General features: G+C 36.4%; 1 protein-coding gene across 2 annotated transcripts; it reads left to right on the top strand.

The window, feature by feature from the left end:
- The first annotated feature begins 510 nt into the window (after positions 1 to 510).
- LOC129277352 (rab-like protein 6) lies at positions 511 to 21,808 on the top strand. Of its 2 annotated transcripts, XM_064110118.1 has the most exons (14): positions 845 to 1,019; positions 1,959 to 2,093; positions 2,633 to 2,834; positions 3,742 to 3,882; positions 4,781 to 4,886; positions 6,062 to 6,165; positions 7,260 to 7,357; positions 8,409 to 8,696; positions 9,146 to 9,398; positions 10,355 to 11,024; positions 11,195 to 11,315; positions 17,812 to 17,960; positions 18,699 to 18,984; positions 19,799 to 21,808. In XM_064110118.1, the coding sequence occupies exons 1-14, from the start codon at positions 893 to 895 to the stop codon at positions 19,804 to 19,806; spliced, it is 2,688 nt and encodes an 895-aa protein (XP_063966188.1). In that variant the 5' UTR covers positions 845 to 892; the 3' UTR covers positions 19,807 to 21,808. The 2 variants fall into 2 exon arrangements, with proteins under 2 accessions (XP_063966187.1, XP_063966188.1); XM_064110117.1 differs by lacking the exon at positions 19,799 to 21,808 and having other exon boundaries at positions 511 to 1,019; positions 18,699 to 19,601.
- The last annotated feature ends 2,779 nt before the right edge of the window (positions 21,809 to 24,587 follow it).

Raw genomic sequence — 24,587 nt, 5'->3', positions numbered from 1 at the left:
CATCATCACTTCATAAGATCAAATTTGGTTATTGACATTGTATATTTGACACATGCACACTAGACTTGAATACAGTCTCTGCAAGCTTTGTAAAGGAGCCTCTGGGATATTTGTCGGATTTCAGTTCTTTTAGGGATACTCTCTGGTTTTGAACGGGCAAGTGATGCAGACCAAAATACATGTTTTTAGTGCATTGCTAAAATACTCAATATAGATGATGATTGATGACATCTTATGACCTTCATGAAAGAAAATATACAACCTCTTCTCGTTTTCTTTTGGAGCCAATCACATTTGAATGTTTTCCCCAGATTTGTTTGTAATATTCAAGTGGGGAAAGAAATAAACTGGTAAACAATAAGGAATTATACAAGTTGTACTAAAAAACTGGTGACATACATGTACAGTAGGTGATGTTATTATAATGCACAGTAGGGACAACTTTTCAATTTGCTCTAATTTTAATGAAATTACTGAAATTACTAAAAATGTTTCCAAAAGTTATACACTGAACGACAGTTTCCTTGCATAAGGAAATCATCTATGTTATCTAAATCTTATTCTGACTGGCCCTATTAAAGGGAAAGGGACTGATTTGAAAACCACAAATTTCTGATTGTTAAGTACATGACAAATGAGAGAGTTGTCCTTGCCACATGTCACAATCTACCCAAGAAGTTATCATTTAAAATTTATACTCTTCATGATTGCTTCGTGATTTTTAAGCATGAAACTTTCTCATTCCTTGTCTGATTTCCCTTAAAGTATCTCCATTCTGTTTATCTTATTTATCTCCTTCCACACATTTGAGGTGGATTTACCTTTAATTTCAACTTTGTTTTTTTTTCAGATAGACTTTATCACATGTTAAGCTAATCAGAAAGATATCAGGATGTTTTCAGCATTAAAGAAGCTGGTTACCAACGAGCAGGGCGAAACAAGACCCAGTATCCCCTCTGGAATGCAAGCCATGGGCGTGAGTCTACAGCGAAAGTTTGCCCGAGGAGTACAATATAATAGTGAGTATCTACTTAACCCATGCGTACTTCGCACGTATGCACACTTGGTGCCGTGCGAACTTTGCATTTCACGCTCAAGTAAACAATGCATTGTTTCCCTCCCTGAAAAGAATTCAGCACAGAGGGGTTGGTGGCCCAGCGCACAAAGAGTTAATATGTACTTTTGTTGTGCCTCCCTCATAAGACGAGAGGACGGAGACCTTTATTAATTGCTACGTAGGGATACAAATAATGTCACATGATTTACTAGCTCACGTGTCAGAGTGCAAAGCCTGGCGTACCATTGTTGATTCATTCTCAGATGCGTTCGATGTGTAGTGTAGTGTAATCTATTTGGTACAACAGTAGTACACATAGCATTTACTAGGAGTTTTCGTTTTGAATGGCAGATGTTTCTACAGTGGCGAAAATTTAAAAAAAATGATTGAACCATCTGTTGGGATTTTGTCTTCGATGCAATTTTCAAAATGTGAAATTCGTTTGCCTTTAATAGCTTAATCCCTGTCCCTGATACAGGGACATGCATTGATATTTGATACCCTTCCTTTTGTACATGTGTAGCAAGGGTTTACCGGTTTCATTGGCTATGTTTTTTTTTAAAATCTTTTATAAAATCATCACACACATACTGTTAAACAAAACACGTAATGATGAGCATAGAGATGTAATTTGGATATGATCACTATATATACATGTACACAGTTACATCCATATACTTAAAGAAATGATATAGATAATACATGTACACGTGTAATAATGAGCATACATGTGTAATTTGGATTGTGATTACTCTGTTTAGAACCAGTAATGAAGTGACTCTGTTCTTTGATTAGAGGTTCAAATGTTGCACATTAGAAATGTATATATTTGCATGAATAAAATTTGAATAATAATTACATGTGTAGCTCCTGTTTTTTTTTTTTTTTTTTTTTTTTGCAGTGAGGGTCATAATCAAGGGTGACAGAAACACTGGAAAGACAACCTTGTTCCATCGGCTTCAGGGAGGGAAGTTTATAGACGTCTACCTTCCAACTTCTGAGATTCAAGTTGCTAGTATACAGTGGAACTACAAAGGTATGATGCGCAAGCCAATGTTCTGTAGGTATGCTTTGCAAATAAGTTAGGAAACGTTTGCTGGAAAGATTTTAGTATGATATGATATTATACACAGTGAGTAACTTGCCATCTCTGCCAACACATTTGTAGCTGATTTCTTTACTTATTAATTTCCTTTTTGTAGCTTTTGAAAAACGGCTAGAAGTTGGTCAGTTTTGTACATTTAAATTTCTCCTTAGATATTTGTTTTAGAAATGGTTAAAAAAGGCTACAAAACAGCAAATTTTGAACAGCTTTGCTCACTCTGATAATTAATAAACAATATTTTTGCCATACAATTCCCAGGCAGCAGGAAAATTTTGCCTCTTGAAATACAAAATCCTTCATCATCATGTTTGAGCTGCACCTGTTGCAGAAAACTTAGCGATTGATCAGGGGACTGATTTCCACAATCGATTGCATTAATCATTGTGTATGATCAGTCGTGATAATTAGCCCACCAGTCAACTGCTAACCTTCATATTACTCCGCCGTACCATTCTTGTTGCACCAAACAGCTACCGATGATGTGGTCAAGGTCGAGGTCTGGGACGTGGTGGACAAGGGTAAGCCACGGAAACGAGAGAGAAACACTCTGAAGATCGAGAACAAGGAAACGGAAGAAGAAGAGCCTGAAGACCCTTGCCTGGATGCTTCCTTCCTTGATGTTTACAAAGGAACCAATGGCGTTGTGATGATGCTCGATATTTCTAAGAAATGGTAAGATGTTTATATTGAGGGGGAAGTAATGATGGCAGTTTGAAAAAAGATTAGAAATTCAATACAAAGGAACTGTGGCTGGGCAATTGCCATGAGTGCTTCGGACGCAACAGTGGAGGGAATTAGATCAAGAGGGAGGCCCAGAATCAACTGAGAAGAGAATAGTAAAGAATTGGAGTGGACAGAAATTTCAAGATTGTTCCAGGATAGCAACAGATGGAGTTGAATCATAGAGGGACCAGCCTCTGAACCGGGAGAAGATACTCAGATTGAAGATATGATGATGAGCTGGGGTCAAGTTGATCTAATAGATCATTTCTTGAACAATCTAGGTCCTGTTGCATAAAACTTACTACTATAGTAATTTTGCCATCCAATGGTAACTTTCATGGAATATTCAATTTTTATTGGCTGTTGAGTCATGTTACAATTGTAGTTACCAAAGAATGGCAAAGTTACTATTATAGTGACTTTTATGCAACGGGCCACTGTTCACTTTGTACTACATCAGTGATGGTGATGATGATGATGTCCCTGTATACACTGTAGCTTTGCATAATTTTCTTAAATGTTCGCTCTTCCTTGTGAATACCTTCTTAACTCCTCCCCCTTTCTCCTCTCTTTCTTTCTATCCCTCTCTGTCTCTTTCCATTCTCTTTTTTTTTTTTTTCAATCTCCAATTTATTTAACTCTTCTCCTTTCTCTCCACTTTCTTTCTCTTCTCCTTCTCTCCTCTTTCTTTCTCTCTCCCTTCTCTCCCACTCTGTCTCTTTTCCTCTCTTTCATTTTCTTCTCCTCACTCCCCTCATTTTCTGTTTCTATTTTCCTCCTCCCTGTTTCTTTCATCTGTATCTCTCTCTTTACCACTTCTCTCTGTTTTCTCTCTCTGTTTCTCCTCGCTTTATAGGACTTGGAAGTACGTCCAGAAAGAGCTTCCCAAGGTTCCAACCCATATACCAGTATTAGTCATGGCTAGTTTCAAGGACCAGATTGAAGAGCAGGTAGTATACAGAGAAGAAATTGAATTCTTCATCAAAGAGCTTGACAGGTAAGAAATGAAATGAAATGATATGATAAGTAAATAAAATGATATGACAAGGAAATGAAATGAAATAATAAAAAAATGAAATGAAATGAAACTTAAAATATCAGTAAAAAAACCTTCCTATCCTAATTTTCTTACTCTTTTGTCATTCACTCCCAGACCAGATTCAGTGTGATAAAGCCTGGACTGTCTTTTTAAAAATTTATTTAATCAATTTTTTAATGATTTCATGTAGATCCTTATTTAATTTACATTGCAAATAAACTTTGCATATCAGGAAGTTAAAAAAATTTTCTTTTGGTTTTTAGTTTGGGAATTTTGAATAAGAAGAAAACTGCAGATTGATATCCAACCCATCATGCAATAGACAATGTACATCTGCCTCCAATTTTATGATGACAGATGTGTTATTTTCTTAGCTTATCTAGAAACATCTGGATCTGGGGCCGATTGCACGAAAGGGTCTTTCCAAGGACCGTCTTTCGTGTCGCCCATCTTTTATGATGCGCTATAAGCGGGGTGTTTCTGAAATTTATGATAAACAAATACAATTCGTAAGCTTGCTTTTAAATCAAATTTTATACAATTTTGTGAGATATCACATCATTTTATAAACAAATATTTTGTTTATTTTAACGGACGAATAAAATATGTTTGCAGATAATTTATTTGAAATGCGTTTCTCATGGCGCATCATAAAAAATGGGCGACACGAAAGACGGTCCTTGCAAAGACCCTTTCGTGCAATCGGCCCATGATTTCTCAACACACACAAAAAAAAGAAATCATGAATTTAATGAATTAGTTTGAAAATTTGTCAGATATTTTATCAGATATGAAGCATGCACGTACCAAGAAGAATATTGACTTTTCTTCCTTTCCTCCTCTTTCTCCTGTGAAGACCCCCAGGCTCGGCTCACATCAGAGTAGCAGAATCTTCCATGAAAAATGGTTTTGGTCTGAAATACCTTCATTCTTTCTTCAACATCCCGTTCTTACAGCTGCAGGTATGTTAAAATTTAATAAAGAAATTACCTTCCATGTATCTTAATTTGAATGAATTGTATAAGAAATTAAATCAAAGAACTGGAAGACAACTAACTGTTGCGATGCACAATCATCAGTTGGCTTCTTCGGGCGAATGACAATCCCGATGAAGGGGAAGCCCTTATAATGTTTTTGATTGTGCAGATTCTGTCCGCACTAAACTATGTCCAGTGCGTGAAAGACAGCTTGGAATCTTTTGAATTGCCTGGTCCCACGCATGTGACAATTTGAAGCAGAGGGATTGGCTTTCCACTCCTTCCCAGATAGCTTTCTTTATTCAAAAGATTGCAAGCCATCTTTGGCATGCTGGACAAAGTTCAATGCGCACAGAATCAGCAAAATCTTGAACATTATAAAGGCTCCCTTTCGTCAGCATCGTCATTCGTCTGAAGATGCCAGTTGATAATTGGCGAAACGTCGCAACAGTGAGTTGTCTTCCAGTCCTTTGATTGCATTTCTCATATTGAACATGACTGAATGAATTTGTTTTTCTCGTTTTATTTGCTCTAAGTATGAAAAGTATAAAGTAAACTTTATTACCAAAATATTTATAAACAGAGCAATATTACTGGTATGCAAATAAGCAAATGATAATTGGGTTGAAAGGGGATCACAGAGTAGCAAAGTATGTTTGGATGCGAAGAATTCTACTTTTCATTTCCGTTTAGTTTTACACACTATAATGCCATTATTGTAGTCCAACATGTAGACTTTCATGGTATTGACTGAATATCAAGTGAAAAATGATCTATCAGAATCGAGAAAGAAGTGAATATTCTTTGTTTTCCCTAATAGTTTCTTACTAAATCAAAACAATTTCAAGGAAATATGGAATGTAGAATGCCATTACATTATTGTAAAGATGTAAAATGTGAAATTTCAGCAACTTTTGGCGAAGATTTTTTTTCTGACATTTTCCCTAATAGTTTCCAACTAAATCAAAACAATTTCAAGGAAATATGGAAAATGGATTGCCATTACATTAATGTAAAGATGCACATGTAATATGTGAAATTTCATAAACTTTTGGTGAAGATTAAATGCCTGTGTATCAATCGCGTTTAAACATTTGTCAAAATAGACCTATGACTTGATCCTAATTATAATTTTCATCATTATTGTTACAATTGTGCAGAGGGAAACACTTTTACAGCAGCTTCAGAGGAATCAGCTTGAAACCGATGCAACGCTAGAAGAACTAGATGCCAGAATAGAATCTGAAGATCAGGATTATGATATGTAAGTAATTATGATAGCATTACCTATTCAAAACAATTGTTGTATTTTTAGTTTTGGCATTAGGTTGAATTACCATTATTTTTATTTATGAATTTTTAAAATAGATTCAATTTACCGACTTCATTTGTAAATTCACCTTTGAAAGACCTTTGCATATGACATCATAATCTCATAGGGCTCTTCTTCAGAGGATATAGGAATACACTTAAACAGAGTTGTCAGAGATGCGCCAGCTGCAGCTCACCAATGTGTGCAAGGCAATGGATTTAAGTTATTAGATTCAACCTCTAAGACAGCAGCATGATGATGTCAAAGGTGTTTAGAAACAAGGTTTTACTTTCGGCAGATTCTGAAAGGCATATTTACATGACTTTACAAATTCCTTGCTTTTTATGTTATTTTTGCTTTGATTTTGGTACATCCAAATGTCTTGGCAGCCACTTGTCTAAATGTATAGTGAAAACCTGTCATTAGTGGCCCCCAAAATTGTTTCCTATTTGAAATGAATCTATAATACAGAACCTGTCTATAAAGGCTACCTGTCTCCAGTGACCAATTTTTTCCCTTGAGTGGTCTTAAAGGTTTGACTGTATTTGTTAAGGCCACTGCAGACCTTATGACTGGTCTTAGATCCGATTTTGGAACAAATCACGTTTTGGCCTTTTTCTGAAACTGTGAATGAAAAGTATATTCTTATTTGAGGTTCAAATTACAGTGTAGCTATAAGAATAATAATAAAACAATTTTGGATAATTGCAAGCATTTATTTCGGGGTAAAAGGCCAAATTGGTTTCAAATCGTAGCCAAGCGTATGATTGCTATGACGTCATTGCGACTAGATGTTCAATACGCTTTTATACTAATAAGGATGGTAGCATAGTCTCAGATCTTAGCATAAGTATTTGTATGATAATTTAGAAGTTTACACAGTAAGATGTTCCATGTCTCAATATTAGATCAAATTTAATTAAATTGTATTCCAAAATCTGGTTGCAGACCAAGGTGTGCGGTGGCCTTTAAAGGTTATCACCATTGCTTCACTTTAATCTGTGTTTCAGTCTGTATTTCACTCTGCATTTTATTCTGTATTTCAGGTATTTGTCGAGTCTTTCCCAAAAGCGATCTGAGAAGTCCAAAGGATCATCATCATCTCTCAACGTACCCAATGGACAAACACCCAGAAGAGCATCAGGTTTGATTTGATTTGATTTATTTTTTCTTCTGCATTCATAACATTGGTATACAATACAATTTTCATTACGTAACAAACATATCAGTAATTTATTTTGGTATGAATCATAAAGAAAAAAAATACAAAATAAAAAAGTCATTCTAAACAAATATGATCTATTACCAACAAAGAAAATGTAACATTTACAGTTTGCAGGAGAAGGATTGTCATAAGCATAAGGTATGGGAGATGATCCTATGAAGCCCTGTAAACACATAGCATGATCATAGGGCAGGGTTCCTGTCAAAGAAGATTAAAAGTAAAAGTACTTTCAGTGGGCCATTTAATGAGCCAGGTGTATTGCCATGTCAGTGCATGTCTTTTGTAAGCCGTATTTGATACCCCTGTGAGAAATCACCATAAAAGATAGCACCCAAACTGAATTAATTTGTAGGATTGAGAAAGTTGCGTTTATGTAGTATAGTTGATTGGTGTTGATTTTTTACCTGACTGCTAAGAAAGCATGAATTTTTGTAAGCAAGCAACCAGAGGACCAACGGCTTAAGGTCCTCTCCGAGGGACCTTGTAATGAGGACAAAGAACCAAAGGGCACCAAATGGGAATCGAACCCGGGTCACCGGAATCCAAAACCCCCTCTCTATCGACTGAGCTATCGCGCCTCCTGTTTTTAGTGTTTTTTTATTTGCTTGTCTCATCCCTTTGCTGGTATTGCAAGGATTTTTGAAGAAGTGCTTTTGTATCACAGTATTCAGTTGTAATAGGCTTTATGCATGTGACTTCATGATCTCATAGCGCCCTCCCTCAGAGGATATAGGAATACACATAAATAGAGTTGTCAGGAATGCACTGGCTGTAGATCACCAACACATGCAAGGCAATGGCTAAGATGTCGGTGCAATGACGTCAGTGCGTTAGGTCTGTAATTCAATGCTATACTTAAACCAACAGAATCGCTGACCGTTGATATGTCATTGGAAATAAAATAATTTTACAGTCTGGAGTTGGTTTAACTGGTTTTAATGTGACCTCACACTTCTTATCCAATATCCAGATACAAGCAGTAATCGAAGCTCGTCCGCATCCGTTACTCCTGCCAAAGTAAGCCCCGCCCACACACCAAGCCAGCTTACCCCAAGCTCAACTCCGCCCACAATCAGACATACACAGCAAATACAGCCAATCATACAGCAGCAGCAGCAAGCCCCTCCCCCACGGCCTGCTCCATCGCCAGCCACCCAGGAGGATGATCAGTCGCTAGGCAACAGGTTCAGCAAGTGGTTTGCTCCGAGCGAGTCAAAGGTCAAACAGGGAACCAGAGTTGAGGATGAGAAATCAGCAGGTGGGCAAACTTTCCTCACCCCTTTCTCTTAATTTTGTAATAATAAATAATGATAAAATAGGATTATTAAGATAAAATTATTATTATTATTTTTTTTTTAAACACATCCAAAATGTTTGTTTCATTATATGTGACCTGCCACCCCAAAACCATCAGTAGTCACCCAAAATGAATTTCAAGAGTTTTGTTTGACCTTGAAAAAGCACATCCTAAGCATTAAAATGATATATAACTTGTCAAACTTTATCATCCACACAAGTACTTGATTGAATGTAGATGAAATTCACTGAGAGCTTTCAAGAATTAAAATGAAAATTGTATGTGTACATGTTTTCCTACTTTGGAAATTTCAATGTAGTTTATTAGAATTTCTAAATTTTCTGTATATTCCTAATTTGTAAGTTTTAATATAATTGTAATTTGTAAATCAATGAAATGTGTTTTCACAGTCATCGAATCACCAGCTGAGATTCACCACTCACGAAAACAACCCCAAGGAAAAATCAGCAACGTTGATGAGTTCATTCCCGACGAAGGCATCGACAAGGGATTCTTTGACGAGACGGACTCCAAACCTGTGGCCGAGCCCCCAAAGAAGACGAGTATATTCAGCTTTGGGAGGAAAGCCAAGCCAAAACCCAAACCTGAGCCTCTGGCACCGGAACCGGTTGTAGCTCCACCTCCACCTCCAGACTCTGACAGGTAATAGGATTTGTTTCGCTTGCATAGCAGAAGACATAGGTGCCATTATTCTGAAGGCATTGTAAAAACAAAAATCTTAACCATTTTGCTGAAACTTGGAAACAAGATTAATCAAGCATCACTGCTAATCTGGCACGAGTTTCAGGTCACATGGTTATGGTCAAAGGTCATTTAGGGTCAATGAACTTTGACCATGTTATGGTATCAATGTTTAAAAAAAATTGACTAATTATTTTTTTTTTTAGGATAAGTGTTCGTCCATATTCAGTGAAACATACCTTTATTGATCTTCAGGTATTAACAAATAGGTGAATGTAATGTCAGGTAACTAGGCCAAGGTCAAAGGTTACTTTGGGGTCAGTGCAAATTTTCAAGATAAGTTATAAATTCAGTCTATATCATTTGAAATTTTAAAGGTATGAGAAATTAGATGAGTATATTTTATGGTTACTGGCATACATCATTGTAAAGTTGCCCAGTAGCAGACACGGTCCCACAACCACAATCCGGCAGACCCCATGACCCCAGCCCCCACCCCATCCACCCATCTAATGTGGACAACCTGATGTGGGCTAGCCAGATAAAAGCTGTTGGAGTAAAGCTCCCTGGTCTTGCCTCTTATTTTAAGCAAGAAAATAAATATGATAAAGGCAATATAAAAATCTACAGCTTACTTGGTTGGTTGAAAGTTATTACAAATTGTCCATATGACATCAGATTTTAGGCTTGCAAAAATGTTAAGATTGCCTTTCCTATAAAAACAAATACAATGGTAATTAACTATGTTTTCTTTAATTCTTGCATATGCCCTGATTTTTGTGAAATATTAATTGTAACTTGTGTAAAAAATACTCAGCAAAGTTATTACTTTATCAACATAAATGCCTATTTTTGGTTGCAGTTTGTTTCTCTCACTTTGATGATACTACTACCATTGTTTTGTTTCTCTTTGACAGTGATGATGGAGTAAACCCGATGGTTGCAGGATTCCAGGAGGAACTGGATTCTGAGGATGAGGTGATAGAAGGGGAGGTCCAGGATGTGACGCCGGTATCCCCTGATACAGAGGGACCTGATTCCCCGTTTGATACATTCTCACGGATGCCCCCCAGGCTCGCAAGCAAGGACATGTCCAGTGAAGACGACGATGGTAGGCCGGTAGTTGCAATGGACGATGATGTTATTGATTCGGATGACGATGCACCATCGGCACGGTCAAAGCTATCCAGTCAGCACATGGGTTGGAGCTTTGAAAAGAAATTGCCATCGGTTCAAGAGTCCAGTAGGACTCCGGCCACCTCCAGCTTGTCTGCCAAACCAAGCACTGAAACAAAAAGACAGTCCAGGGTCTCCACGTCGTCGTCCTCGTCCGCACCAGAGACTCATGTGACGATATCCTCAAGGACACAGGGTGCTTCAGGGTCTCGGGTAACCCCCACTCAGGACATTGTCTCTTCGGAAGACGAAGGGGCGGAGGTTAAGGTTTTACAGGATTGTGAGGATATATCAGAGGATGATGCGCAGAGACCGACATCTTTAAGAACTGATGATGAACCAAAAACTGATTCAAGACCGTCCAAGATTGCCCAAGAGGATAGTGATGAGGAAGTAACAGAAGCCTTAGAGGTAACTTCTATGATGAATACTGATTGAATGATAGCATATCTCTCTGTTTTTTTTAATGAAGATTGCAATGTTTATTACCTGTTTTTAGGCCTTTGTATTCTTTGCTGTTACTGTTCTGTAGTGATCTAGTATGTTTTGATGTGTTATAATTCTTTATATTCTCTTCCTAGGCACCAACTACCCCAAGTCAAGAAGTATCTTCCCCAGCATCTCTTGGTCTTACATTACAATTAGAAGATCTCAATTTCTTAGAGAGCGTAACTTCAAAGCCTGCCAAACCAGTAGTATCAAGTAAGTTCATTTGTTTTGTATGATTAACTTTGAAAGGGATGTGAAATATAGTAGTGAAGAATTCGGGATGGGGGGGGGGGGGCAGTTTAACCCCTGAAACTTGCAAAATAGCCAACTAAGATTGATAATTTGCTCATCCACAAGGTAATTATGAATGGGATAGGAAATTACCTCATTTTTAGACTATATGTTTTATTTTTTTCTTGAATATAGGGAAATGAAAAAAAATACATTATAACTTTATGATCTTGTTAGTGAATTTACAATTTTTTTGGAAAATTTTGTGTTTTCCAGTTTAAGACTTACTTTTTTGGGTATTCAGTAAAGCCTGCATATGATCAAGCTAGTTTTACATATATCATCATTGGCAACTTAAACAGCATTCAAATTGTGTTTTTTTACATCTTTTGAATCAATTCATTTCTGCTGAAATCAAACAGGTTTCTGTAGTTCTAAAAAGTTCAACTTATACAGATTCAACTGTAGTTTTCTCTTTGATGAAGATCAAATTATTAAGTTAACTTTTAATGTTTTGTTAGGTCAACAAAAGCTTAATAAAAAACATAGAAAAAAAACAAATACAAATTTACAGGTAAAGTATCTATCATGTTTGTAGGAAACCTATCACCAGCCAGTGACGAGTTTGATGTTTATTTTGTTTGTAGGAAACCTATCACAGGCCAGTGATGAGTTTGATCTTTATATTGTTTGTAGGAAACCTATCACCAGCCAGTGACGAGTTTGATGTTTATTTTGTTTGTAGGAAACCTATCACAGGCCAGTGATGAGTTTGATCTTTATATTGTTTGTAGGAAACCTATCACGAGCCAGTGATGAGTTTGATCTTTATATTGTTTATAGGAAACCTATCACCAGCCAGTGATGAATTTGATCTTTATATTGTTTGTAGGAAACCTATCACGGACCAGTGATGAGTTTGACCTTTATATTGCTTGTAGGAAACCTACCACGGACCAGTGATGAGTTTGATCTTTATATTGTTTGTAGGAAACCTATCACAGGCCAGTGACAAGTTTGATGTTTATTTTGTTTGTAGGAAACCTATCACAGACCAGTGATGAGTTTGATCTTTATATTGTTTGTAGGAAACCTATCACAGGCCAGTGATGAGTTTGATCTTTATATTGTTTGTAGGAAACCTATCACGAGTCAGTGACGAGTTTGATGTTTATATTGTTTGTAGGAAACCTATCACGGACCAGTGATGAATTTGATCTTTATATTGTTTGTAGGAAACCTATCATGGACCAGTGATGAGTTTGATCTTTATATTGTTTATAGGAAACCTATCACGGACCAGTGATGAATTTGATCTTTATATTGTTTATAGGAAACCTATCACGGACCAGTGATGAGTTTGATCTTTATATTGTTTATAGGAAACCTATCACCAGCCAGTGACGAGTTTGATGTTTATTTTGTTTGTAGGAAACCTATCACAGGCCAGTGATGAGTTTGATCTTTATATTGTTTGTAGGAAACCTATCACGAGCCAGTGATGAGTTTGATCTTTATATTGTTTATAGGAAACCTATCACCAGCCAGTGATGAATTTGATCTTTATATTGTTTGTAGGAAACCTATCATGGACCAGTGATGAGTTTGACCGTTATATTGCTTGTAGGAAACCTACCACGGACCAGTGATGAGTTTGATCTTTATATTGTTTGTAGGAAACCTATCACGGGCCAGTGACGAGTTTGATGTTTATATTGTTTGTAGGAAACCTATCACGGACCAGTGATGAGTTTGATCTTTATATTGTTTGTAGGAAACCTATCACGGGCCAGTGACGAGTTTGATGTTTATATTGTTTGTAGGAAACCTATCACCAGCCAGTGATGAATTTGATCTTTATATTGTTTATAGGAAACCTATCACCAGCCAGTGATGAATTTGATCTTTATATTGTTTGTAGGAAACCTATCACGGACCAGTGATGAGTTTGACCTTTATATTGTTTGTAGGAAACCTACCACGGACCAGTGATGAGTTTGATCTTTATATTGTTTGTAGGAAACCTATCACGGGCCAGTGACGAGTTTGATGTTTATATTGTTTGTAGGAAACCTACCACGGACCAGTGATGAGTTTGATCTTTATATTGTTTGTAGGAAACCTATCACGAGTCAGTGACGAGTTTGATGTTTATATTGTTTGTAGGAAACCTATCACAGGCCAGTGATGAGTTTGATCTTTATATTGTTTGTAGGAAACCTATCACGAGCCAGTGATGAGTTTGATCTTTATATTGTTTATAGGAAACCTATCACCAGCCAGTGATGAATTTGATCTTTATATTGTTTGTAGGAAACCTATCACGGACCAGTGATGAGTTTGACCTTTATATTGTTTGTAGGAAACCTACCACGGACCAGTGATGAGTTTGATCTTTATATTGTTTGTAGGAAACCTATCACGGGCCAGTGACGAGTTTGATGTTTATATTGTTTGTAGGAAACCTACCACGGACCAGTGATGAGTTTGATCTTTATATTGCTTGTAGGAAACCTACCACGGACCAGTGATGAGTTTGATCTTTATATTGTTTGTAGGAAACCTATCACGAGTCAGTGACGAGTTTGATGTTTATATTGTTTGTAGGAAACCTATCACGGACCAGTGATGAATTTGATCTTTATATTGTTTGTAGGAAACCTATCATGGACCAGTGATGAGTTTGATCTTTATATTGTTTATAGGAAACCTATCACAGGCCAGTGACGAGTTTGATGTTTATTTTGTTTGTAGGAAACCTATCACGGACCAGTGATGAGTTTGATCTTTATATTGTTTGTAGGAAACCTATCACGTACCAGTGATGAGTTTGATCTTTATATTGTTTGTAGGAAACCTATCACGGGCCAGTGACGAGTTTGATCTTTATATTGTTTGTAGGAAACCTATCACGGGCCAGTAATGAGTTTGATCTTTATATTGTTTGTATGAAACCTATCACAGGCCAGTGATGAGTTTGATCTTTATATTGTTTGTAGGAAACCTATCACGGGCCAGTGACGAGTTTGATCTTTATATTGTTTGTAGGAAACCTATCACGGGCCAGTGACGAGTTTGATCTTTATATTGTTTGTAGGAAACCTATCACGGGCCAGTGTTGAGTTTGATCTTTATATTGTTTGTAGGAAACCTATCATGGACCAGTGATGAGTTTGATCTTTATTTTGTTTGTAGGAAACCTATCATGGACCAGTGATGAGTTTGATCTTTATATTTTTTGTAGGAAACCTATCACAGGCCAGTGATGAGTTTGATCTTTATATTGTTTTTAGGAAACCTATCACGGACCAGTGATGAGTTTGATCTTAATATTGTTTGTAGGAAACCTATCACAGGCCAGTGATGAGTTTGATCTTTATATTGTTTGTAGGAAACCTATCACGGACCAGTGATGAGTGTGATCTTTATATTGTTTGTAGGAAACCTATCACGGACCAGTGATGAGTTTGATCTTTATATTGTTTGTAGGAAACCTATCATGGACCAGTGATGAGTTTGATCTTTATTTTGTTTGTAGGAAACCTATCATGGACCAGTGATGAGTTTGATCTTTATATTGTTTGTAGGAAACCTATCACAGGCCAGTGATGAGTTTGATCTTTATATTGTTTGTAGGAAACTTATCATGGACCAGTGATGAGTTTGACCTTTATATTGCTTGTAGGAAACCTACCACGGACCAGTGATGAGTTTGATCTTTATATTGTTTGTAGGAGACCTATCACGGGCCAGTGACGAGTTTGATGTTTATATTGTTTGTAGGAAACCTATCACGGACCAGTGATGAGTTTGATCTTTATATTGTTTGTAGGAAACCTATCACGGGCCAGTGACGAGTTTGATGTTTATATTGTTTGTAGGAAACCTATCACCAGCCAGTGATGAATTTGATCTTTATATTGTTTATAGGAAACCTATCACCAGCCAGTGATGAATTTGATCTTTATATTGTTTGTAGGAAACCTATCACGGACCAGTGATGAGTTTGACCTTTATATTGTTTGTAGGAAACCTACCACGGACCAGTGATGAGTTTGATCTTTATATTGTTTGTAGGAAACCTATCACGGGCCAGTGACGAGTTTGATGTTTATATTGTTTGTAGGAAACCTACCACGGACCAGTGATGAGTTTGATCTTTATATTGTTTGTAGGAAACCTATCACGAGTCAGTGACGAGTTTGATGTTTATATTGTTTGTAGGAAACCTATCACAGGCCAGTGATGAGTTTGATCTTTATATTGTTTGTAGGAAACCTATCACGAGCCAGTGATGAGTTTGATCTTTATATTGTTTATAGGAAACCTATCACCAGCCAGTGATGAATTTGATCTTTATATTGTTTGTAGGAAACCTATCACGGACCAGTGATGAGTTTGACCTTTATATTGTTTGTAGGAAACCTACCACGGACCAGTGATGAGTTTGATCTTTATATTGTTTGTAGGAAACCTATCACGGGCCAGTGACGAGTTTGATGTTTATATTGTTTGTAGGAAACCTACCACGGACCAGTGATGAGTTTGATCTTTATATTGCTTGTAGGAAACCTACCACGGACCAGTGATGAGTTTGATCTTTATATTGTTTGTAGGAAACCTATCACGAGTCAGTGACGAGTTTGATGTTTATATTGTTTGTAGGAAACCTATCACGGACCAGTGATGAATTTGATCTTTATATTGTTTGTAGGAAACCTATCATGGACCAGTGATGAGTTTGATCTTTATATTGTTTATAGGAAACCTATCACGGACCAGTGATGAGTTTGATCTTTATATTGTTTATAGGAAACCTATCACGGACCAGTGATGAGTTTGATCTTTATATTGTTTGTAGGAAACCTATCACAGGCCAGTGACGAGTTTGATGTTTATTTTGTTTGTAGGAAACCTATCACGGACCAGTGATGAGTTTGATCTTTATATTGTTTGTAGGAAACCTATCACGTACCAGTGATGAGTTTGATCTTTATATTGTTTGTAGGAAACCTATCACGGGCCAGTGACGAGTTTGATCTTTATATTGTTTGTAGGAAACCTATCACGGGCCAGTAATGAGTTTGATCTTTATATTGTTTGTAGGAAACCTATCACAGGCCAGTGATGAGTTTGATCTTTATATTGTTTGTAGGAAACCTATCACGGGCCAGTGACGAGTTTGATCTTTATATTGTTTGTAGGAAACCTATCACGGGCCAGTGACGAGTTTGATCTTTATATTGTTTGTAGGAAACCTATCACGGGCCAGTGTTGAGTTTGATCTTTATTTTGTTTGTAGGAAACCTATCATGGACCAGTGATGAGTTTGATCTTTATATTGTTTGTAGGAAACCTATCACAGGCCAGTGATGAGTTTGATCTTTATATTGTTTTTAGGAAACCTATCACGGACCAGTGATGAGTTTGATCTTAATATTGTTTGTAGGAAACCTATCACAGGCCAGTGATGAGTTTGATCTTTATATTGTTTGTAGGAAACCTATCACGGACCAGTGATGAGTGTGATCTTTATATTGTTTGTAGGAAACCTATCACGGACCAGTGATGAGTTTGATCTTTATATTGTTTATAGGAAACCTATCATGGACCAGTGATGAGTTTGATCTTTATTTTGTTTGTAGGAAACCTATCATGGACCAGTGATGAGTTTGATCTTTATATTGTTTGTAGGAAACCTATCACAGGCCAGTGATGAGTTTGATCTTTATATTGTTTGTAGGAAACTTATCATGGACCAGTGATGAATTTGATCTTTATATTGTTTGTAGGAAACCTATCATGGACCAGTGATGAGTTTGATCTTTATATTGTATTTAGGAAACCTATCACGGACCAGTGATGAGTTTGATCGTTATATTGTTTTTAGGAAACCTATCACAGGCCAGTGATGAGTTTGATCTTTATATTGTTTGTAGGAAACCTATCACAGGCCAGTGATGAGTTTGATCTTTATATTGTTTGTAGGAAACCTATCACGGACCAGTGATGAGTTTGATCTTTATATTGTTTGTAGGAAACCTATCACGGACCAGTGATGAGTTTGATCTTTATATTGTTTATAGGAAACCTATCACCGTCCAGTGATGAGTTTGATCTTTATATTGTTTATAGGAAACCTATCACCGTCCAGTGACGAGTTTGATCTTTATATTGTTTGTAGGAAACCTGTCATGGACCAGTGAAGAGTTTGATCTTTATATTGTTTGTAGGAAACCTATCACAGGCCAGTGATGAGTTTGATCTTTATATTGTTTTTAGGAAACCTATCACGGACCAGTGATGAGTTTGATCTTTATATTGTATTTAGGAAACCTATCACGGACCAGTGATGAGTTTGATCTTTATATTGTTTGTAGGAAACCTATCACCAGCCAGTGATGAGTTTGATCTTTATATTGTTTGTAGGAAACCTATCATGGGCCAGTGATGAATTTGATCTTTATATTGTTTGTAGGAAACCTATCACGGGCCAGTGATGAGTTTGATGTCCTTGTCTCGGTTGTCCAGGATGAGGACCTTAGTGAGTGTGAGACAAACACCAGTACTAGTACCAGCAGCTCAGCCAAGAAGAAGAAGAAACACAAGAGCAAAGACAGAGAAGAGGTAAAGTATAATGCAAAGATAATAGTTGTGATAGCAATATTCGGGAGCAGGCAATAATTGTCTTATTGCCCCTTCCCTGTTTTGCATTGACAACTGTACTATAAAAAGGTGGGCAATATTTATTGATATCGAGTATTGGCTGGCCCTTGAGGTTCACATCAAATATATTGCCCACAACAGAATCATATCAATAGTCAATAGCAATATCGTTTTTTTAAGGGCAATATATGATGTTCAATAAAAGAGGAGCCAGTCAATATCGCTATAATTACCTACATCTGTGTAATGTGGAATACAAGCTGTTATTTGTAATACTTTATATGTGCCTGTTTTCTTGTCACTACTTCTGATTTCAGGTTACTCTTGAACGTGCTGAAGTAATCCTGTCTAAGTAATTATGGCGTAATATGTTACCGCGCAGGTGTGCACATACACTTAATGCTACAAGATGTTGCCTCACAAACTGTTTCCAACCAGGTTTTGTGGATATTGCTCGCTGCCGTATTTACACACATTCAATGGGGAAAGAGAGAAAATATGGTATGACATTGACTGCTGAGAAAGGAGAGAACATACAAAATGATTGCCATAGAAATACACCTTGTATAGATACTAATAGTTGTGATTGCATGATTTAGGATCAGGCAATAATAGAGATATTTCCCTCTTCTAGGTTTTCCCCACAGCCAACTGTACTAAAAAGAAGGGCAATATTAAGATTTATTTCTACTCTCATAGGATGATGAGGAGAGGACTCACAAGAAACACAAACACAAGAAACATAAAGACAAGGATAGGGAGGAAAAACACTCCAGGAGAGACTCCAACCCTGACGGCGAAGACCGCAAGAAGAAGAAGAAGAGCAGCTCCAGTTCCGGGTCCAGTTCCAAGAAGAAATCCTCGGGAGAGAAGCGAGAGAAGAAACAAGATGGAGCCTCAGGAGGAGGTGGGGCAGGATCCACAGGAGCAGGAGGGGCAGGAGATCCTATGGATGATAACGCAGCGTTGGAGGCATTCCTCGAAGGTATGGATGCCCCCACATCCAGTAGTGGAAAATATGAAGCGTTTTGAAGTCCCATGCAGGCCAATATTTTTATGATTATAAACTTATCTAGCATATTCTACACTGGTATTACATTCACAATTTTTGGTTATGAAAAGTTGGCGATGTTGGATTAATAGAATTGGAGGGAAATATCACATTGCCTTTATATGAGTCCACAAGCTTCTTTTCCAGTGAAGAGAAAAGTGCAGAGGTACATGTACAAGAGATTACATGTACCTTACATATTTCGTTTGCAATGTATCAGTTTTTTCACATTGTTCATTTTCAGTTTTTAGTTCATTTCATTTCAAATAATTGAGTATAAAGAAACAAAAATACATGCAAATGTAAAAAAAAAAATGCGGCTGTGAGAAGCTCTGATAAGTTGAAAGAATGTCTGCTGTCCACTGACAAAAGGAAGCAACTTTGGATTGGAATGAGTTTCTTAGTAAATGAGGAAAAATGTCTCATAGTTTTATTGTGTATAAACTATATAGAGTACTTGTGTTTCAAAACATCAAAAATAGGGGGCTATGCTACTCTGATTCCGTTGGCATCATGTAGATTTTGCATAACATTCCCAAATCAAGAAAAAAGTCCATTTTGAAAATAATCAGGATTGCTTTCTTTTGTCAGTGGACGGCAGATGTAGTGTGAATTGTAACAAAAGCATTATACTCTTGTATGTCAGAAACCTTGCGCTATAAGATTTAAGTTATGAAAATCTGTATATTAATGTCAAATTTCATTGTTTTTTCTTTCTCTGTTTAATTCTCTTTCTTTCTCAATACAGGATTTTAAGTGCCCCAGAATGAGTACAATATCTTGCCTTCCAAAACCAAAGGTTATGTCATAGGCCTGAATTCAATGTGTAGATTTGTACCATGGCATGATTTAACCGAACAAAGACATTGTGTGTGCACATGCAAACTTAAGTTACCTAAGGTATTACACTCCACTATGGTTGAAATAACTTCATTGAATTCAGGCCTATATTTTTTTTTCAGGGTTTTTGCAGCCATTACCGGATTTTTTATTAACACTTATAAACCCATGCATTCATCAGCTACTAACAATAATCAGCACTACTCTTTTTTTTTAATGTCCTATATTACATGAGTGCCATCCCATCTGAAGAGAATAAAAGGGTTAATCAAAAACTTTTAACCTCAATGAATGGTTTATCACTCTAAATTCAGTTTTGAAAGTAAAATATTGGATGCTTATATACCACCTCATGTGGATCACCCGTGTTCCAATAATGCAATAATTATGTTAAAATTATTGAGACGGCTAGAATATTTGCATAGCTCTCGTCTAAAATCTTCGAAGAAAGCTTGCTACCGCTGTTTCATTCATGCTTTGGTATTTATTATTTTCCATCAAACTATTGTTAAGAATAATTGAGGTAAATCCACCTTCAAATGCAATGAAAATTATGAAAATCATCTGCACCCATAAAACTCTTCTCAAAAGTTCATATAATTCAGTATGGTAATTGCAGCTTATTTTCTATGAAGTTTTTTTTTTTTTTTCATTTTTGCAGTGCATATTGCATATGGGAACTAGAAACTGTTGTATTGACAATCATCTAATAACACTAAATCATAAATTTTGTTCAAAAATTCATTTGTACATTTTCTCAACGTAAGTACTATTCCCTCTTCTAAAATACTAACTGAAAAATGATTATCATTTCAATCTTCCTAATACTTGTGAGTCTTTTTACTCTTTTCAGATCCATGCACAATTCAACTAACGGAAATAATATTTAACTACTGTAATAGTGATGAATTGTTACAATTTTTTTTATAGCTTTCATACTGTATTCCCTCATCTGCCATTCTTTCATCTCCTCTAATCTCCCTATGGGGAGCATTTCATGAAGAGTTTTGTAAGTGATGTTCACTGATTATAATATTCTATCAGCCAACAAGATGCATGGGTTTCCAGTAGCTTATAAGGTCTATCATTGCAAACCGCTGGCAAATCTCTTCATGAAATGCTCCCCATCTATTGCAGCAATGTACCTCGATAAAAAGAGTCCATGCCGGGTCTTTTACCATAGGAGTGTACCACATAGAGTTAAGTGTGACTTAGCACCAAACTTAAACGTCATCATGCACATGATTAACGGTTTAATAGATTGATGGATACGCATCAGTGCGCATCCTATGTGCACGATCTGACCAATGCAGTGCCGCGTCATCTACCGCACGCAACCACATTTAAGTGCAGCTTTAAATCTTTGTGAAACACCCCCCATAACTCATGCCATAAAAGCACTATGTGTTTATATGACATTTCCCATTGCTTTGTCTATGATGAATATGAGGATTAACAATAAAAAGACGCTTGATGGATTCCTGCGTGGACGAGACAGCTCTTGACTTGTTGGTGCCTCAGTATCTTTTCTTGTCCACCAATTTCAGCATAGACAAAACAAAGGGGAATGCAGGGAAACTACTGCAAAAGATGCTGAGTGTTATTCATGCTTAAAGCTGCAGCATAGACTTGTAAATGTGCCTAACTCTGGGGATGTTTCATGAAAATGTTCATAATGTCATAGAAAATAATGGGGAATAGAATGCAAGAGTATAAAGTCATGCATGATTTATGAAAGACTTGAATATGAAGTTCCCAAAAGTGACTCAAGTCTGTTGATGTTCATCAATTTATGTCTGTTTTTAAAGTTATTTCAAATACAAGACATTGTGTGTTAGGGCAAATAATATTGTTCAATCAAACTAAAAGTATGCCTCATCATGTGGAAATTCTGTATTTTTGCAACTTTAGCTATGATTAAGAATTAAAGGAGAGACTCATTTTGTCTTGCCATACATTTCATTCTTTGGTAACACATGAGTAACTTTGAGAACAGTTTTGTGAAACATCCCCCCATTCCATAGGCAATGCTTTATTTGAAGTATTGCCATTATCATGACTAATACACATTAGCTGGTAGATCATAACAATGAAATGTTTCATAATGCAGCAGTAATCATATTAGTTTGTTGCATAAGACAGTATTTATGTACTCTATCTTAAAAGGCCAACTGTGATGCGTAGAGACTCAACCTTGACATGTGTACAGGGTCCCCTGTCATAAAGACTTGCTATAACAGAGTACCGAAGTGATGACGTCACAAACTTTTTTTGCATTTCAGAATATTTGATACCATATTTTGGTAGAGCATGATAAAATACCTCCACTACCAAAATTTAGTGGGAATCGGCCCATGGGGGCCTGGGATATGACCTCATGAATACATAATTAGCCCCATAGAAGTCATGAATACATAATTGGCCCCATTGAAGTCAATATATAATTGGCCAGGTTTTAAAAGTTAGGAACCAGTCCAATAATACATTGACTTCAATGGGGCTAATTATGTATTTACGAGGTCATATCTCGGGCCCCCATTGACCGATTCGCACCAAATTTTGGTAGTGGGGGTATTTCATCATGCTCTACCAAAATATGGTATCAAAAATGCTTAAATGCAAAATTGGAAAATTTATGATGTCACACTTCTTTACTCTATAACAAATGTACATTTTCTGTAACAAGTTCACCATCAGCCAATCAAATGGAAAGATTTCAGTAGCTTAAAACTGCTATTGCAAATAAGTTATTATTACAAGTTTTATGGAATGGGTCCTTGAAGGAGAGAGTGGCATAGAGGGAGCATCTGCCCCTACCCTTAAACTGTACTTCTGGGACCCAATTTACAGAGACTTGTTATAATAGCAAATGCACGATTTCTAACAAGTTCACCATCAGCCATTCAAATCAAATCATTTCAGAAGATTGAAACTTATTGTAAATTTGTCATCAGGGGCCACAGAAACCCACTTTGTTTTACCAAAACCGTGTACATACATGTAAACGTAAAAATGACCATGTGATTGTGATTTTTTGCATGGTCAGCCCCCCCCCCCCTCTTTCAAAACTGTTCTGCGGCCCCTGTACTGGTCCTTATTACATGTTTTATAAAATGGGCCCTCCAGAAGGTGAGAGTGGCAGAGGGGAGCATGTGCCCCCATCCTTAAAAATCTATGTTGTATTTCTGGTCATGGTATATCAAACTGGAGGAGGAGGCATTATGGCCCCATTAAAGTTTTGCAGGTAGCTTGTGATATTGTGATGATACTTTGCATGATGGTAAAAATGAAGTGATAAAAAGAAAAAGGGTAATAAATACCATTGTGATGGGGTCTCAGATTGAGGATGTATTGCACGAAATGTTTAGGGAGCCATTAGGCACCCCCACCACCCCCTTTAGTGGTATTTTGGTTAAGCCCCCAAAGTGATACCCTCGCTCTTTGAGGTGATAACCTTTTATTTTGCTTCTAAGAAATTCCAAAGAATTTTTTTTTGTGCCCTCTATTCTATGAAATCCTGGAAATTCCAAAGAATATATTTCTATTCCTTCTTTTCTATCAAACCCTAGATCTGCTCCTGAACCTGGATAAATATTAATGGTCACATATGAAATAATTTTCTTTGAATTATTTTAACAGTATAAAAAAGAGAGGTAAAGTAAAGTGAATGGTATTTTTCAACTTTTGAAGAGATTGAAATAATCTAATATTTTCAATATGGCCTGTCACTGAGTAATTTATATATACATTCAGAATTTATTTTCCTAATTTTTATCTTAGGAATACACAGGATAAATAAACTAAATACCTTTGTTTTGTTATTCCAATTACCTGCATTGATTTTGAGGAAAAATGTGTATTCTTAGGGAAAGAGTTAAGATATGGTTAGCATGATCTTCATACCTGCTCTTGCCAATAAAAGTTTGCTGAATATTTGTTGAATACTAATTTGAAAAGGGAGTATAGATATTATATCAATTTATTTGTTGTTTGATATGGTAAATATGTATTTTGGAAGAGGGATATGAGCTTCCTTACTATGTTCTTTTCTCTAGAAAGACTGATGACACTTTTTTTCTCCTATTCTAAATTGCTTCTTCATCTAAATATGAAATCTATATCCTTTATATATTTTTGTTTGGAGTTTGAAATGAGAAAACTTCACGATTTGCGTAAGCTGCAAATAATTTTCATATATCTTTTATTTCATTATAATTCCATGGCGATTGCATTTAATGGTAAATGCAAAATATGCTACTGATGTTGGGTAGAAGCGGAATATATGTTATTTATCGATTCTTTACTCCCAATTTATGGATTTATGTATATGTGCAATGCAATAATGAAAAATTGGATCATAGTATTTTTGTACAAATTCAGGTCTTATTTTTTCCAATAGGATTTTGTTGTTTTAATAGCTTGAAATTAATATTTGTGATTATATGAATAATTTTGTTGTGACATGAGGTCCTTCTGTGTTTCATAGCAGTACAAACATATTTTTTTCCATCTCATTTGAATCAAAACTATATCAGTTCATAGTTGTGATATGCAAATTACAAGTTGTAGAGAATAGGCAGTGTACAGTGTATAGATATTGTTTTGTGCTTTATGTATATATCAGATTATAGTCATATTGAGAGATGCATATTTATGTGCATTCATTCTTTGTATGCTTTGTTCAATAAATGCTGAAA

This window comes from Lytechinus pictus, chromosome 15 (genome assembly GCF_037042905.1).
Source record: "Lytechinus pictus isolate F3 Inbred chromosome 15, Lp3.0, whole genome shotgun sequence".
NCBI lineage: Eukaryota > Metazoa > Echinodermata > Echinoidea > Temnopleuroida > Toxopneustidae > Lytechinus > Lytechinus pictus.
The sequence above is the reverse complement of the archived record's forward strand: the minus strand, read 5'-3'. Positions and strand labels throughout refer to the sequence as shown.